The sequence below is a fragment of the Chenopodium quinoa genome, unplaced genomic scaffold, assembly GCF_001683475.1.
Source record: "Chenopodium quinoa cultivar QQ74 unplaced genomic scaffold, ASM168347v1, whole genome shotgun sequence".
NCBI classification, from domain to species: Eukaryota; Viridiplantae; Streptophyta; class Magnoliopsida; order Caryophyllales; family Amaranthaceae; genus Chenopodium; species Chenopodium quinoa.
The window spans coordinates 4,038,020-4,055,635 of record NW_018744704.1 but is presented as its reverse complement, the minus strand read 5'-3'; the positions used below and the strand labels follow the sequence as shown (position 1 = coordinate 4,055,635).

The window sequence follows — 17,616 nt, the reverse complement described above, 5'->3', positions numbered from 1 at the left end:
TCACCTAGCTTAGAGAAAAGTTTGACTTTGTTTTTTTTTTATGTCATAAATAATGAACAGTTTTATTTGAAGTATTATTAATAAAGAATAAAGAATTTCCGCTGCAAAAGTATTTTGAAGTATAAGTCTTGCGTTATCACGCGGTGGTAATACGCCTAAGTCTATCTCTACGGTATTTATACGTATTTTTCTACATCTTCCGTAGAGGGAGATTTGGGGGTGTTACACCCCTAGAAGGTGAAGAGTTAAAACTGTTCACCAATTCCTAAGTGACAAGTGTCACAGGAACCACGTGGCACTCCACGTCACCCCTGTGAGGGGAAAATGTTTTGGGTAAAAATACCTCGGCCACGTGGCCTAATTAGAGGGTGACACGTGTCACCTTATGAGAGGTTCAAAATGAACCAATCCTCAGCTGACACGTGCCACTCCCAATCAGTAGGGAAAAAAGACGTCCTTCAGGGCCCAATTCCCGAGAAAAGCCGCAAAACGGCACAGCCCCCCAAATCTAGGTCAGAATGACCTAGGTAGGGGCACATTTACCAACGACCCTATAAATAGGGAGATTTCCCCCATTTTAGGGACACGTTCATTTATTACACAATCATTTCTCCCGAAAACAGAGAAATTACTTGATCTCGGAATCCGAGAAGATCTCATTTTACTTTCCGCACTTTTACATCACTCCGAACACTTTCTAACTTGATCGTCGGAGTCGGAACTCCAAACACTCGGAGCTTCCGTTGTTTTGCAGGTACAGCCGGCGGGAAATCAATCTTGGTGACGTAACTCTCCCGAGGGACAAAAAACCCTAAAACACTACTCAATGATACGATTTTAACAAGTATACACAAGACTATATTTGTTTTTATGTATAATTCACAAACATTGGCCAAAATAGATCTAATAAATAGTGTTGAACTTCCAATGGGGAAATTTAAAAAAAAAAACAGAGGAAGTAATTTTTATACACGTAATCTCTAAATCTCCAGTGGAGTCGCTATTAATAGAAAACCACCACCCCACCACCAGTCAGCCAACCCCTTCCCTTTCCCCTTCCCTTGGCAGCAGCCACCACCCGCGGAGACCTACCTCCGCCATCAGTCGTCCCCTTCCTAAACCCTGGCATCAACCCCCTTTCTTCTTCTTCTTCTTCTTCTTCTTCTTCTTCTTCTTCTTCTTCTTCTTCTTCTTCTTCTTCTTCTTCTTCTTCTTCTTCTTCTTCTTCTTCTTCTTCTTCTTCTTCTTCTTCTTCTTCTTCTTAAATATCTCACTTTTTCTCTCTCCTCAACCTTCAATGCCTTCAACAATGGCGGCTACTTCTAGGCCACAAACCCTTCATTCTCTCCTTTCCCAACCATTTCTTCCAAAACCCCTAAACCCCAATTCTCCATTTACGCACCACCTCAGCCACGAAAACCACCATCTCTGTAATCAAGAGCCTCAAAATTTTTAGAATAGTCAAGGGTAAGAACAGACCTCAAGGATAGAGAAGAAAAGTGCATAAGAACACCCTGGTGGTTTTCTGCTTCTTTTGCGGCGGCGATTGCAGTGGAGAAGACATGGAATTAGGTTATATGGCAACGATTATGGAGATTGGGGGCTGCTTCCATGGTTTAAGGAGGGGGGATCCGCCGGCGGCGGAGTTAAGTCTCCGGGGGTGGGGCTGCTGCAAGGGGAGGGGGAAAGGGTGGTTGACTGGTGGTGGGGTGGTGGTTTTCTCTCTTATTTTTTTAATTTATAAATTAATTTAATTATTAAATAGTTAAGTAAGAGTTAAAGAGTAATTAAAAGGGATTAGCAGTTAATTAATGAAATTAGTGCTACTAGGTTGTTTTAAAAAAAAAAAAAAATTAACTTCGGGTTTTTTTTTTACGATAAAGCTTTTAAAATTTTTTTTTGGCAAAATGATGCATTTAAAAGTCTTTTTTTAACAAATTTTCCTTATAACTATCACATATTTAATTATTTTATTTCACATATATTTCATATTTTTAATACTGAGTCTATTTATAATATTTTATATAATTTTTTGGTCAAATTTATTGTCATTATAATTATTTTATTTGATACCCTTATTTTCTTTGTCAATATAATACAATAATAATATATACTAAAAGACACATCAACAATGACACGTGTCATTTCCTAATATATCCCTTAATTTTTTATTTTTAAAAAAAAATCAATTTAGGAAACAAATAATCTTATACATAAATAAACTATAGCATACTTTTACATAAATAAAATATTTGATATATCATTCCATAATATATATGGACTATTACATAAATTTAAATAATAAAAAAAATTAGACTTTTAATATAATTTGGGACATATAGAGTGTTATGTACTACAATTATTACAACAAGTTTATTTTCTTAAATTTTTTTTTTTATTATTAAACTATAGTATATCCAAGAAACTAACTAGATTATCAAATATTAAAAATTACTTGGAATAATAGATTTGATGTATCCTTCCACAAAAATATTAACAACTATAAATTGAAGGGGAAAAAATACAGATTCTTAACATAATTTGTGACATGCGGAGTGTAATGTACTACGTTTATTACAACACCAATTTACTTTCTAGATCCTTTTTGATTAAATTATGAATTAGGAGCTACAATCAAAATGATGCGAACATCAACCAAATACTAATACTATTGTTATATATTTCCTTTAATTCAATAGTTTATGATTGGAATTATAACAAATCAACAATATATAATTGTGGATATTAAAATAAATTTGCCAATAATGACACAAACTGATTCTTAGTGAGCTTTTTTCTGCTTTTTTTTTTTTTAGTTTTTTAGTGGTAATTTAACACCCCGACCCCAAACAAATTAGGAATGGGCCTATTGTCACGAAATGCGCATCAAGGGCCAACAATTGTCCCCACAGACCAACACAAGTCCTTCCGGCGCATTTTGTCATCACTCATACGCACCCCGAGAAAACTTCCCAAGAGGTCACCCATCCCAAGACTACTCTCAGTCAAGCACGCTTAACTATAGAGTATCTTAGCATATGAGCTCCCTAAAAGGAAGATGCATCTTATCGATATGAATATTATATCAAATCCTTTTAAAGCAATCATGAGTGGTATTGACAACTGACATAGGATTAATTATCCACGATCAGCACACGGTCGTAGGGTTGCTCTGATACCATTTTTAATACCCCGACCCCAAACAAATTAGGGAGGTGCCTATTGTCACGAAATGCGCATCAAAGGCCAACAACTGTCCCCACAGACCAACACAACTCCTTTCGGCGCATTTTGTCCTCACTCATGTGCACCCCGAGAAAACTCCCCATGAGGTCACCCATCCCAAGACTACTCCCAGCCAAGCACGCTTAAATGTGGAGTATCTTAGCATGTGAGCTCCCTAAAAAGAAGATGCAACTTGTTAATATGAGTAGTATATCAAATCCTTTTAAAGCAATCATGAGGGGTATTACAGGTAATTTTACGAAATTAAATAAAGATACTGAATGATTGTTTAATAAAAAAATTGACAAATATAGTTTAAAATTTAAACGTAATTTTAATTAACACTAAATTCCTATCTGGCTAATAGGCTCTTTCATAATAAATTTTTCATTAAAATATTTTAGACAAATTATTAATGTAATTTTAATTTAAGAATAATTACTAAAAATTATCGTGCATGGTACGAAACCTACCTAGTATTATTATATATATGAGCCATAGTGATGTGATATGATTGAAATTTATGCCAAAAGATGCTATGAGAACCAACAATTTAAGACTCATAAACCAAGAAAGATAATACAAAAATAAACGATTACTATACATATTTACTATCAAATCAATGTCTATTAATTAATTTAAGGCATGTATATTATTACTCATTCGTTAGACAAAGATGGTGTAACCACTAGAATGGTTTTTGCCATCGCTAATGAATTATACCTTCCGTCGTCTTAAGGTTATACAAGTATAGCCCATCATCAGCTGCTTTCCTATTACAATGACGCCTCCCCACATATATTATCTACAAAACTTTTGTCATCTACAAATGCGATGTATTTAGTTATATGACCCAAGCTAGGAGTTGTGACATTACATAGATAGACAATTTGTTTAATAATCTTGGTTTTTAATGAAAAGCTAAATTCACCATTCTTTGGAATATGCTGAAGCCTAAAATCTCTACCATCTCCAATGTATTGTACATTAAAATCTTACACATTGCATTTTCTGTTTTCACTAAAATTTTGATGGGAAAAAGGGTAAGATAATGGCTGATTTTTGTGACTCCTAAAGTTAATATTATGGCTATCAATAGTTTCAACATTATTGTTGTTGGTAGCTTTTGGTCGTGGATTTCTTTGATAAATAACTAGGTTATCTCCGTGCGATGCACAATTAAAATTAATCTTTCTTGTAGCTTATGTTCTATTACATTACATTGTATATTTTTTTAATTTTTTTTTTTTTTTTTTTTTTTTTTTTACAATAGCCATTACATTGTATATAAAGATTAGAATTTGTTATAAAAATAATTTACAACTAATAATATATATGAACCACATTATTTACAATTAATAATTGAATAGTCGAATGAAAATGATTTAAGGATGCATATGAATGAAATCTAAGGAAAACATTATACAGTATGTATACAATTAGCACCAAAGTTTTCAAAATTATTATTTTAGCTTTCAACAATTAACAGGTTATATAGTAGTCTATAGAAGCATCTATTTGATTTCATTTGTAGTCATAATTCCTAAAACAATTTTCAAAGCAATAAAAATAGAGTAGCTTAGGGTGGGAATTTTTTTATAAGAAAGCGACATGTGTACAGCTTTGGAGAAAATTATGTCAGCATGTTTTGTTTTATTATTAGTTAATAGATGTAAAGAATGAAGTTGAGAATATAAGGGATGAGTAAATTTATTTTATAGTGGTCTAAGACTTAAACATGAGAAACGATGACGGAAACATATTGTATTAATTACGCTTTTCACAAGTGGCATGCATCCATTAAAACCCGACCTCATTCTCTTCATTTTAAAAACCGTGTAAATTTGAAATTAATTTTAATTTTTGGGAGTCATGTATAAGTGAAAAAAAGTTTTAATCCGTAAATAAGATTTAATTAAGTCTAATTAAATTATTACTAAAATTAATACCATTTGATTAGTATAATTAACTAGAATAAGCCAAAAAAAGAGTGAACCAATATAGAGTATTTAAGTTTTGTAAAAATAATTTTAAAACGGCACAAAGAAGGTGATTTAAAATTAGTTTTGTTTCAATTTATTACAAATAAATAGCATTAAAACTTTGTAAGAAATCAAGATAGGCATTAGGTGTTAAAATCAGTATCTAAATGGTATGAAAATATCTTTATTTTAATATATACTACAAGTAAATGGTATGAAATCAGCTTTGATTTAAAATAGTTTACGAATTCAAGTTCTAAATAGTATGATCATATAATTTTCAGTAATATGTAGATTGAAATATTTTAATTACAATATTGCATTGAAATCAAGTCATGGGAGACTAACACTTGACATTCTAGTTTTTAGCTAATTTCCACATAATGGCAACTAACAGAGACCACTACGTATAAAACCTATTAAACTTTGCCTGATGTAATTTCAACAATCCCTATTTTTGTTTATTTTATAATAATCTAAACTTTGACATGGGTTTCCTCCACCATACCAAATATCAGTGACCTGATGAAAGGACAAGTATTTCTGATTTTTTGTTATTAATGCCACATGTCACAACTTAATTAGTCAAAAAGTAAAAAATAGCAACTGGTTGCCTAGCGGTTGGGGCTAAGGTGTACGGTGAGGGAAGGGGAAGGGGTAGGGGCTAGTTGTCTTTTTTAAAAAATTTATATTATTTTAGACCAACTGCTTGTTGGCACGTGTCTAAGTGATCTGTTATAATAAATCATTAACTTGTTGCTGATCGGTTGAGATTAATGGAGGAAAGCTCATGTCAATGTTCGGATATTACAAAATAAACAAAAGTAGGGCTTATTAAAAGCAAATCAAGAAAAGTTTGGATGATTAAAATGAATCTTTAAAATTATTAATATTCAATTTTTATCATTTATATAGTTATTGATAATTAAAAAAATTATTGGTCAAAGTTTTTCATCAGCATGTGTGCCATGTCCCTATGACGCACTTAGTATTCTGTAGGGTCTAATAGTTTATATATGAGTATAGATATAGTGGTTTGTTAGAGAATTAAAAATGAGAATAGAGAAATAATAATAATAAAATAAAAAGTCTTACTGGACTTATTAAACTTGATTTAAATTATTGGACCTAATAGAAAATTATCTGAACTACTATGTGTTATTCACCTTATTTTCATTTATATGAAATTATGTTATATTATCTGAACTTATTAACCCTTTTTTTAGTTGTATAAAATTAGGTAACCCTTACTAGAACTTACTTTTTTAAACAAAACTTATATAGTTATTAGATCTAAAATAAGTGAAAATAAGATAAACAAAACATGCCCTTATGTTTGTAAGGTGAGATAACACGGCCTTACCATAAAAAGTGGAGAAAGTAATTCTCTGTTTTATAAGTCTTAGGCATTAGGTTGTGGTGTCCCCTATGAATAATCACTAGTAGAAAAAATGAAAAAGGCACCGCACAATCCGCACCGATTTTTGGAAACCGGTGCGAAAAAAAATAGGCGGGATTGGGAAATAGAGTTTTTGCACCAGTTCTAACCAAACCGGTGCGAAAAGTTAGTTTTTTGCACAAGTTCTAACCAAACCGGTGCGAAAAGTTTGTTTTTCGCACCGGTTCAAACCGAACGGTGCCAAAACTCTTTCTAAATAAAAAAACCCAGTCTCTTTCTTTCACTTTCATTTCCTCATCTACCTCTCTCCTCTCATCTAGCCTCTCTGTCCTCAAAAACTCACCATCACCGAAAACTTAACCACCCACGAAATCATTCATCCAAGCCAGCACCGTCGCTGAACCCACCAGTCCACCACCATCGCCTCTCTCTCCTCAGAAACCCACCATCGCCGAAACCTAAACCACCCACAAAATCCCCCACCCCCACGAAACCCAACCCAGCACCTACGAAACACAAACCCACCCACAAAACTCAACGGCTCTACAGAAGCAGTCTCAAAGGTAGATCTTCTTTTTCTTTAATCATTGACCTAATTTAATTAATTAATTGTCACTATATACTCAATTTAGGATTTTAGGGTTCTTCGAAAGTTCGAAGTTGGATAATTGTGGCCTTATGGGTCGATAATTGAGTCAATTTTGGTTGCTAAAATGCTAATCTGTTGTAGGTTTGGTTTGTGGAGGCGTGGAGCGTACTCGAAATTCTCCATTGAAGCGGCTTCTGAGTTCTGACTTTCTGAGCTTTCTCTCCTCGTTTCCTCCATTGAAGGCTTAGAAGGCTTGAAGTAGTCTCTAAGGTTAGATTTTGAGTGTTATTGTGTATTTGTGTTAATAACTTAATCGAAAATCGTCTACCACCGTCTTCATGGTGATGAGCAATAATATCTTCTCCTTTACCCTATTTTTTTCATAATATTGTTGGTTGATTTGGTTTTATAATCTGAATATTATTATTGTTGATGATTTCATAATTTTGTTATTAAAGATTTTAATTTGTTGATTTTTGAGGGTTTTAGGGTTAGGGCTAAATTCTTTGGCTTGCTAATAAATGCTGCTATACACCTTTATCCTGTTAACTATGCTCGGAAATCTTTGTTTTCGATTAATTCCCGGTTAATAAACCCCAGATTTCTTAGTCAGTTTTTTTTTCCTCCCCTTCTTAGTGATTCATTATTTGACAGTTGGGTAGTATTATCAAGTTTGAGATATTTATTGTAATAGTAAATTGGGTGCTTTATTAAGCTTGATTCTTAAAGATGTACTCCTTGTTTCGTATATTGATATTCATGATTTTGTTCATAAAGGTGATAATGGTTAGATGGTAAACTTTACTGATCATTTTTTACATTAATTATTTTGTTGATGCATTTTGCAACTAGTTATCTAAACTTTAGTTGACCCTTCTCTATAATTACAGATTTTTTTGTTTCCCCCATTTTTTATGGATACTTAGGCCTTGTTTGGTTCACCTTATTTTTACTGATCTAACCTGGTCTGGTCTGGTCTGGTCTGATCTGATCTGATTTTCTAATTTGACCAAACTTTAACCTTAAGTGTACGATAATCTATAAGGAAAAAATACATCGAGTGGGATCTTGTTAGATTCGTAATAATGTGTAGTTTACTAATATGTAATTTTCACAATGTTTTTCATTACGAAATTAAGAATATTTAATGATAAAAAACCGCACATAAAACGATGTTGTGATCTGAACTTATTTTTTCTGATCTGAACTTATTTTTTCTGAAATAAGTAAAAATAAGTTGAACTAAACAAGGCCTTAGTCTTTGTTTAGTTCCCAAATTTTGTTAACCACACTTTGTATGCTTCACTTTGCTTGTCTTTGTTATGTGTGGGTTTGGTTGTTGACCTTGTTGTTAGGTATTGATACCTATTGTATCTTCCCACCTTTAACTTATTCATCAATATTTTTACCCATCTCTCAGCTGGTTATTGTGGTATGTTCTTGGGTGCCTGTGACTCCCTGTGAGGCTGTGAGCCTGTGAGCAGTGAGCTTGAGTGAATGAGTGGAGTGGAGCTGTGGAGGGGACGAAGTGGATGGTGCCACGAGTGAAGGAGTTTATAAATTAAACTTTGATGTGTAAGCTGGACAGCAATGGGATTGGAATGGGCTTTATTGAATGAAATTGTTTAGTGTCAAGACACACACACCTCCTCTTTTGGAAATTGTTCAGTGTCAAGACTGCAGATTTAATATTGTATAACTTTGAATTTTGTAGGATTCAGCTGATGAAGAAGAACAGAAAGAAGTTGCTCTTAAAGAATTGTCATCAAATTTGTTGTCTGTTGCAAGGCGGCATGAAGCCTATCAGACTTTTTGGAACATTTGTTGTGACCTCAATGATTCCAATCTTCTTAAAGAGCTTATGGTATGGTCTTTATTCTGGTAAAGTGGAAAATTTTGTGTTAAATTGTTGAATCTTTGCATCTTTTGCAGTACTTCCTTTTGCTTCTTAATATTTCCATTGCTAAAAAATTTCCTAATCTAAAAGGTATCTATGGCAAAATTTCACCATGATTATGCTTTGTTAGAAGTAGCCGAGTGGGATGCTCTTTTTCTATCGTTAATTTATTTATATCTAATTCAAAGGAAATTCTTGCTACTTTATTTATTCATTTTTAATTTTTTTTACTTTTATTGTTTAAAAAATGTAATTATGTCATTCAAAGTGTAACTTTAAATCTAGAGAATTATTGTGGCTCAATTACCCTTGCACGCTACTCTATGTATTGACTATCTCAGTATGTTTTTCTAACTACATAATTTTCATTCTATTCCTCAACATTTTGTTACTTGTTTACTAGCCTAGTGGACAATCAATCTTTCTGAAGTACATCTAGCATTTCAAACTTTCTATATGCTCCTTTTTCATTTTAATAAGATACACTGTTACTAATCGAGGAAATCCAAAGGCAGAAGAGAGAGGTCTAATAATAGAAACAGTGGGTGAGTGCAAAAGAATAGCAAAAGAGAATTTTTTAAGGGGACTTTTTTTTATATATATATATATTTATTTCTTCATCTTATATCTTTGAAGGATCACCCAGATCTTCTGTGGCTTCATGAAATTTTTCTTCATCAATATTCTGGTGCTTCGAAAACTCTTCATGGTTTGGCACTCTCTGGAGATAAAAGATTGTTTTCAGCTTCCGAAAAGGAGACAGAACTAGATTCTAGAAAAACGGACTTAACATTGTCTGAAAGAAAGCGTCTCTTGCATTTATCAAAGATAGCTTCAATTGCAGGTACCAGTTTATGAGATTGCTCATTTCTGTAATTTGAGCTTTTGAAATTGTGAATATACATAATGAATTATATGTTTACGGAGCATTTGAATTGTGAGTATTTTTGAGTATTTGATACTTGAATCTTGAAATTTCAGTATTTTGTTTAGTGGATGTATTGTGAATATTGTATTGGTTGTCATTTAATTTGATTTTGTGGGTATATATTTGTTTGGGTATATTTTGACTGATTTCTTGATTATGGACTTTATGGTATAGGTATATTTTGATCCCATTGAACTTAAAATTTTAACTAAGATTATGGTTTGGTAAATCTGTTCTAAGTTGTAAATTTGGCATATATAATGGTTCATGGAAATAGGTCTATTGTTTGTGTTGCATGAGTGTACATTGGTCTGTTTGTGTTGCATGCGTGTACATTGGTCACCTGCTAATTGCAATGTTTTCCTTGTGTGTGTGTGTGTGTGTCTGATGATCAGAAGCTGATTTCTGCTTGTTGGGCTATTTGGTTTACAGAGGACAGAACCCAGCAAACATAGCAGCCTGACCCAAAGCAGCCAAACCAGCAAGCAACACAACACTACACAGAGCAGCAAACACCCACCACAGCCTGACCAGAGCAGAACAGAAACACAGCAGCTCAAGAACTCAAACCAGTCACCCAGCCAGCCTGAACATAACAGAGACACAGCCACAGAAGCAAACAGATGCCCAGCCAGCCTAAACAAGACAGAGGCACAGCAGCGCAGCAGAACAGAAACAGCAGCACAACAAACAGTAGAGCAGCAGGTCAGCCTGAACACACAACAACACAGCAGCCAGCAGAGCAACCACCAGCACAAGACAGCCTAAACAGAAGCAAAACCAATCACCCAGCCAGCCTGAACAGAGCAGAAACATAGCCACAGAAGCTAAACAGACGCCCAGCCAGCCTGAACAGGACTGAGGCACAACAACGTAGCTAAACAGAAACAACAGCACATCAAACAACAGAGCAACCTGTCAACCTAAACACACAACAACACAGCAGCCAGCAGAGTAACTACCAGCACAAGACCAGGACAGCTCCTACTGGAACTCAGACTAGGAACAGGACAGCAACACAGAATAGTAGCCAAACAGAAGAAAAATAATAGTCACTAAAACAGTATGCTGTTCTTGAGCCCTTACATCCACTTACAATGCTGTCTTGTCCAGTTTTAATGAAAATATGTAACTTTGTATATATGTTAGTGTTTATATATCAATTTAAGTGAAAAAAATGCAAAAATAAAAAAAAAATAAAACTTTTATTTTTATTTTTTTTGGGACATTTTTGGCACCGGTTTTGGAAAAGAACCGGTGCTAATAGTTTTTTTTTTAATTTTTTTGGCCACTTTTCGCACCGGTTCAAAGAAGGAGCCAGTGCTAAAAGTTTTTTTTAAAAAAAAATATTTTTGGGGACTTTTCGCACCGGTTTACATCAAGAACCGGTGCGAAAAATAAGTTTTCGCAAGTCTTAGGATTTGGCATCCCTCAAATCAGAACCAGTTCAAAACTGGTGCGAAATGGGGGTTTTGAACCGGTGCTGATTAGCAATTTTTGCCTAGTGAATAAAGTACATATACCTTACTTCCTTAAATATAAATTATTGATAATTAAAAAAAATTCAATCAATAAAAGTAAATTAATTAATTAAAGATTAAAAAAACAACGAATAATAATAATAATTTAATTTAATTTTTTTTTATCAATCATTATATTTTATCATAACACTACAAAATTATTTCATAACTCACAGTGATAAACTACAAATCCAAAATTTATTCAAATATAACATATATATGATATAATTTATATTATTATTGTGCATATATTGCACATATATTGTACAAGTATCATTCTAATTCCCAAAAATATTACATAATTGATATTATTTTTTGCGTTATATTACTATCTATCTCAATTACAAATACTTCATCTATGCAATTTTAATATTATACATATATGTAATAATTTATTATTAAAATAGACATGAAACCATATATAAGGTTAAGTTGAATGTATAATATCCTTGTCTACATATTAATTTAATCGTACAAATTATTCGAAATAGGAAAAGGAAAAAATTACACAATGAATGTTTATTTGTAGTTTTGCACAAACACAGTAGAGTTTCTGCGTAAAAGACTTAAATAGTACAAGATACTGAAGATAGTTCTAAGTAAGCATAACACAGCTTCCCCTACAAACAATCTAGGGCTTATGACATAGCAGTGGTAATAGATTTGAGTTTGAGCATCGTGCTGGTCATTGAGAGTAGTACACCAAAATAATATGATTAACGCTCCCAAAAATACTCACCCAAAAAGCTTTCTTTGATTGTTTTAAATTCTGCCTCAAAGGCAAGGGTGACTGCTTTGTGTTTGTGATTCCAATTACTCCACTTTATAGTTATATAATGCATGAAGTGTATATCTTTAAACAACAAGTATTACACATTTACACCAATAGAGTTTCAAACTAATCCCCTTAGACCCTAGTTAGAAATCCAGCACTATAACCAAAAATCTCTTTGCATCTCTTTATTTCGTTCTATGTTTTAATTTTCCCAAAATTTAGGAACACTAGTTCCTACACAATTCATCCCCCCCACTTGTATGTTCTAACTTAGTTAACTCGTGGTATCAAAGCCGGTTACTCTAAGAAATCAGGCAACCCTATTGAGTTGAGATCCAGAAAATGAACACACACGAGAAACTTGAAGAATGTTACTCTACACCAAGACCTTCGATGTTGAACTTCAAATTCTGTTCCTACTAGAAGAACCGCATGGAAATCTTCATCAAAGTAGAAAACTATTAAGTGTGGCGAGTTATATCAAAAATGGTGATTAATGAGGTAACAACGACCAATGCCGAAAATAAGGTAATTCCTAAACCAATCTTTGGGTATATTAAAGACGATTATAAGAAAAAATGGAGGTTAATTCTAGAGCAACAAAACTACTCTACTGCGGTCTTGGACCCCATGAACATAATCGAGTCATGGGTTGCAAGAACGCAATGCAGATATGGGTTGCAAGTCACTTTGAAAGAACAAATGAAGTTCTTAAGCATTCCAAAATAAATCTTTTGATGTCTAAGTATGAAGGTTTTGAAATGAATCCAAAAGAATCTATTCAAAAAATGTTTACTCATTTTACTCACATAACTAATGAGTTAGTATCTCTTTGAAAAACTATACTAATAGATTAGTTCAAAATATACTAAGGAGTCTTCAACAAGATGAGAAATGGAGAGCCAGGGTTACTGCATTGCAAGAAACAAAGGATTTCACCAAATTTAATATTGAGCAAGTGGCTGGATCTCTCATGACTTATGAGCATCCTTAATTGGAGCAAGTAACACGGAGAGTTCGAAAACTCGTGGACTTGATCTTAGGGTTGAGGAATAAGAAGATTCAGAGTCCGATGAAGAAAAAGTTGTCGTGTTGGTTAGAAAGTTTAGGAGGTTCTATAAAATTCTTAAAACTAGAAACCAAAAAGGCGAAAACTCGAGAAAGAAAGTATCAAATTCCAAACGAGATCCCGAGAGCTTTAGTAAGTGTGAAAGTTATGAACACCTCATTCATGTGTTTCCTCAGTGGGAAACTGATCAAGGAAAATGTAATACCCCATATTTTTGAGACGTATTTTCTAATTAATTAATTAATATTTTTTAAAAGGGTATTTTAGTAAGTTATTTCACTATTTGAATTTTGGAGCCAAAATGATATTTAAATTTTGGCGCCAAAAACATTTTCAAAACTAAGTTATTATTTTGAATTTTGGATAAGATTTATCATCCATTTACTTTATTTTAATAAAAATCGAATTACATATATATTTCAGATATTTTAAGTAAACCAAATTTTATTTCCTTATTAAATTTAAAAGGGCCGAAAATCCCAATTAACTAGCTAGTAATTTTGGATTTTCTAAGTGTAGAAATCTTATTTTTCTTGGTTAATTAAGTTAGTTTTAAGATGATATTTTCTAATTAATTATTTTCTACAAAATATATTATTTACAAAATCATTTTTAATCCTTAAAATCTAGCAAAATAATTCCTAAAAACTAGTATTGGGGTTCGAAAAAATGAGCATAGGAAGGCTCAATATTTTCGGCCACCATATGGGATTTTAGGGTTAATTATTTTAGTAGTTTTGTATTCTAATTATCTTCCTTAAATTTCCTTATTTCCTTAATTCCTAATTCCCTTCTCATAAATATATGATCATACAATCTAATTACCTTAAATCCTTCTTAATTATTCCCTAAGCAAAGCTTACTTACCATTTTATATATTTCATGATTAAGCTAGCTACTTACCTTAATTCTTTATTTCTTAATTTAATCACCATAAACTAAACTTTCCTAAATTCCTAAACTCTTTTTTCCATGTAATTCCTTAAACCAAATTTATTATAATTTTTCCTACATTGCCTTAATTCTTACATGCTCAAGCCTATAAATACCCCTTGCATCATAACCAAAACTCACACCAAAACCCTCTTCTTTCTCTCTTAATCTCTCACAGTTTTCTCTCCTCTTCTCTCTCGGTTTTTTGTGCAAACCACCACCCCAAACCATCGGCTGCCACCACCACCTGTCGACCACCGACGCCAGCCACTACCTCCAACCACCAGCAGCCACTTGCCGACGAGCTGCTGCCATTGTCGTAGTGTCGTGCCTCTTCTTCTTTTTCCTCCTTCAATTCGGTTTTCAATCTATTCTTCTCTTCTCTTAATTAATTAAATTAATATTATTAGTTTTTACAAAAATTATTATTAATGTTCTGAATTAATTAAAATCATATTATTATTATTATTATTCAAGTTTGTGGAAAGAATATTTTTAAGGTTCATGTACATAGAGTTGAGAGTTTTATTTTACAGCTATTTCACCAAATGCCACTGAGTAATTGCGAATTTCACCAAATGCCATCCAACTTTTCAAAATTCACCAAATGCCACTGACAAATAGCATATTAACACCCCGTGCCATTAATGATGTCTTGTAGTTAGATGGCCGTTAATGCAAATCTTATTTCATGAAATGCCATTGAAAAGTCTATATATTTCACCAAATGGCATTACTTTTGTAAATTTTTACACAAAATACCTGTAAACATATCAAGTGTAACGGCTAGTTTGGTTGACATTTTTTTAAATTTTTTTGGGCAAATCTAGCCGTTGCACCCAATTTGTTATATATACAGTACACTAAAACTCACATAGCTGATGTTTTTTGCATAATCATGAACTTCATGTCAAACACATCCTCTTCAAAACATGAGTATGCATATGTGAAGGTTCCAAATAAATTTTGCAATTGTGGTAGAAAATATGCAATTAGAAGCTCATATTCAACATCTAATCCACAAAGGCTATATTATAAGTGTGATTCATGTGATAGCTTCAAATGGTGCAAGGTTTAGATGCATGAAGAAGGTCATAGCATGGAAAGTCAGAGCAGAGGAAGCTGTTATGCAAGGGATAGCTCAGGACAAAACAATGTGCATGAAGAATTGAAACCGTTGAAGAAGAAAATCAAGCAGCAGCAGAAAGTCCTCAATTGTATTATGAAATTAGGGGTACTGATGTGTGTAGCAGTGGTGATTGTAATGATGAAATGAACTACTGAAATTGCAATAAAATTGAATAAAGAAGGAAATAAAGTAAATTATGTCCCCAAAATATTGCTTGTTGTTCAAATTATGTCCTTAAAAGATTTCTACCTGTTTAGTTACAAGTTTTTAGTCAAAAGAAACTAGACAAAACAGCACACACTACACTTTGAATGTTCAAAAATTACATGGATATACTGGTTGTGCATTAAAAACAGGAGTGGTTGTGCATTCATGCTGCTCTCTTTCTTTTCTTCTTGGGTTGAGAGGAGGTGGCTGATGTGCTTGCTTCAGTTGCAGGGGTTTTTTTTTCTTGATGCACAAGTCAACATGTTGTGCCCCAACACACTGCATAATCTGCACTTAACTGTTGCATGCCTCTTCCCTTTCCTTGCTTCATTTGGCCCTCTTCTTCTTTGCTTCTTTGGTCTCCCTGCAGCTCTTTTCACCAATAGTGGCAGTATGTTAGGTAGGTTCCCTGATGTCCATTGAGATGGGTCAGGCATATGGAGCATATGCTCTGCATAAGTTAGCTTGTATGCCTTCCCTTTGAAACAGGGTGCAACAAAGTCTGCAGGTTGCAGCCTCTGGTGGTAAATCACCCTTAGTGCATGTTTGTATGGCAGACCTGAATGCTGCCACTTCCCACAACTACAAATTCCAGTGTTCAGCTTGATGGGAAAATGCACATGTTGGTCTCTCACCTCAAATTCATCCCGACCACATGGAATTGTATAGCAAAACCTAGACTCATCTGATCTTGTTTGCAGAATCTTGGTTGCATACTCAGTCAGCTCCATATCCCCCATGCTTAGTGCTTTGTCAAACCTTGAGCCAATCCTCTTCATGCTCCATTGCCTTGTAGCTGTAAAACAGAATGCAAAAACATAATGTAAACAACAAAGAGGGAAATTGTCTTAATGCAAGTTGTTATTATGTGGAAGTGACTACCTTCAAGTATTTTCACAATAGGTAGATCTTTGTATGGCTTGGTGCATGAGTTGAAAAACTCAATAAAATTTGTTGTGTTATGGTCACAACAGAGCAGGATCAAACTTATGCCTTGACCAGATCTCAGTGCAGCTCTCTAAGTATTCAACAACCTTAGGATTGTACTCTTGAATCTTTTGCATTGCTTTATTGAATACATACTCATTGTGTGCATCAGCTGCTATCCAGAAAAGCTTATGGAAGGCTGAACCACTAAATCCATTGGCCTTGCAGTTCATATACAAGTGCTGGCAACATACTCTTCTAGTTGCTGTGGGGAATGCTTCATAAATTGCTGTGTCAACCCCCTGCAGACAAAATAGTTTCATGGCTGAGATTTGAACATAAGAAACAAAACAGTAAGTGACATGTAATAAAATAGTTTCAAGGTGGCTGACCTTCATTCTGTCAGAGATGATTGGACCTTCATCTCTCCTGCAACCTTCTTTCTCAAATAGGCATCTCAAATTCCTCAGAAAATAGCCCCAGCTGTCAATACTCTCAGAACCAACCACTCTATATGCAATGAGAAAAATCTCATTGTTCCCATCAATCCCAACTGCAGTTAACAATATTCCCTTGAAATGTCCACTTAGGTGGGCTCCATCAATGCCAATGAATGGTCTACAACCTCTCAAGAATCCCCTAACTTGGGTAGCATATGAAAAAAAAACAAGCCTTGAATCTTGGAGGCTTAGTTGTTGCACCCTCTCCCCATGTCACAACAGCATAACTACTTGGGTTGGTCTCTTTCACCACTTTAGCATACCTTGCAACAATAAGTATGCTTCTCCAAAACCACCATGGATGACCTCCTTGAACATTGCCCTGACCTTGTACAACAGCCTTTTCTTGACATCAAGCCTAAACCTTTCCATACAGAGTCTCTGCAAAGACTTAACTGGAATATCAGGATTGGCTTGAATGTCTGACTAAAGATGCCTACATAGCCACTGAGAACTCACTATTGGGTTTCTTTCCAACCTCCAACAACTGCTATGCTCCCCTGTCAGAGTCTTGATTGCCCAGCTAACCTTGTCTC

General features: G+C 33.9%; 1 protein-coding gene and 1 long non-coding RNA gene across 2 annotated transcripts; one reads left to right on the top strand and one right to left on the bottom strand.

Moving 5' to 3' along the window:
• Window positions 1-6,689: 6,689 nt before the first annotated feature.
• Window positions 6,690-11,198, top strand: LOC110702925. The gene is made up of 5 exons (XR_002507618.1): window positions 6,690-7,169; window positions 7,337-7,465; window positions 8,910-9,059; window positions 9,729-9,936; window positions 10,453-11,198. It is a non-coding gene; the product is annotated as an uncharacterized LOC110702925 (long non-coding RNA).
• A 4,676-nt stretch (window positions 11,199-15,874) lies between these two features.
• On the bottom strand, window positions 15,875-16,393 carry LOC110702994. Its single transcript, XM_021880753.1, has one exon. It carries the CDS (start codon window positions 16,391-16,393, stop codon window positions 15,875-15,877), a length of 519 nt encoding a protein of 172 aa, XP_021736445.1.
• Between the last annotated feature and the right edge of the window lie 1,223 nt (window positions 16,394-17,616).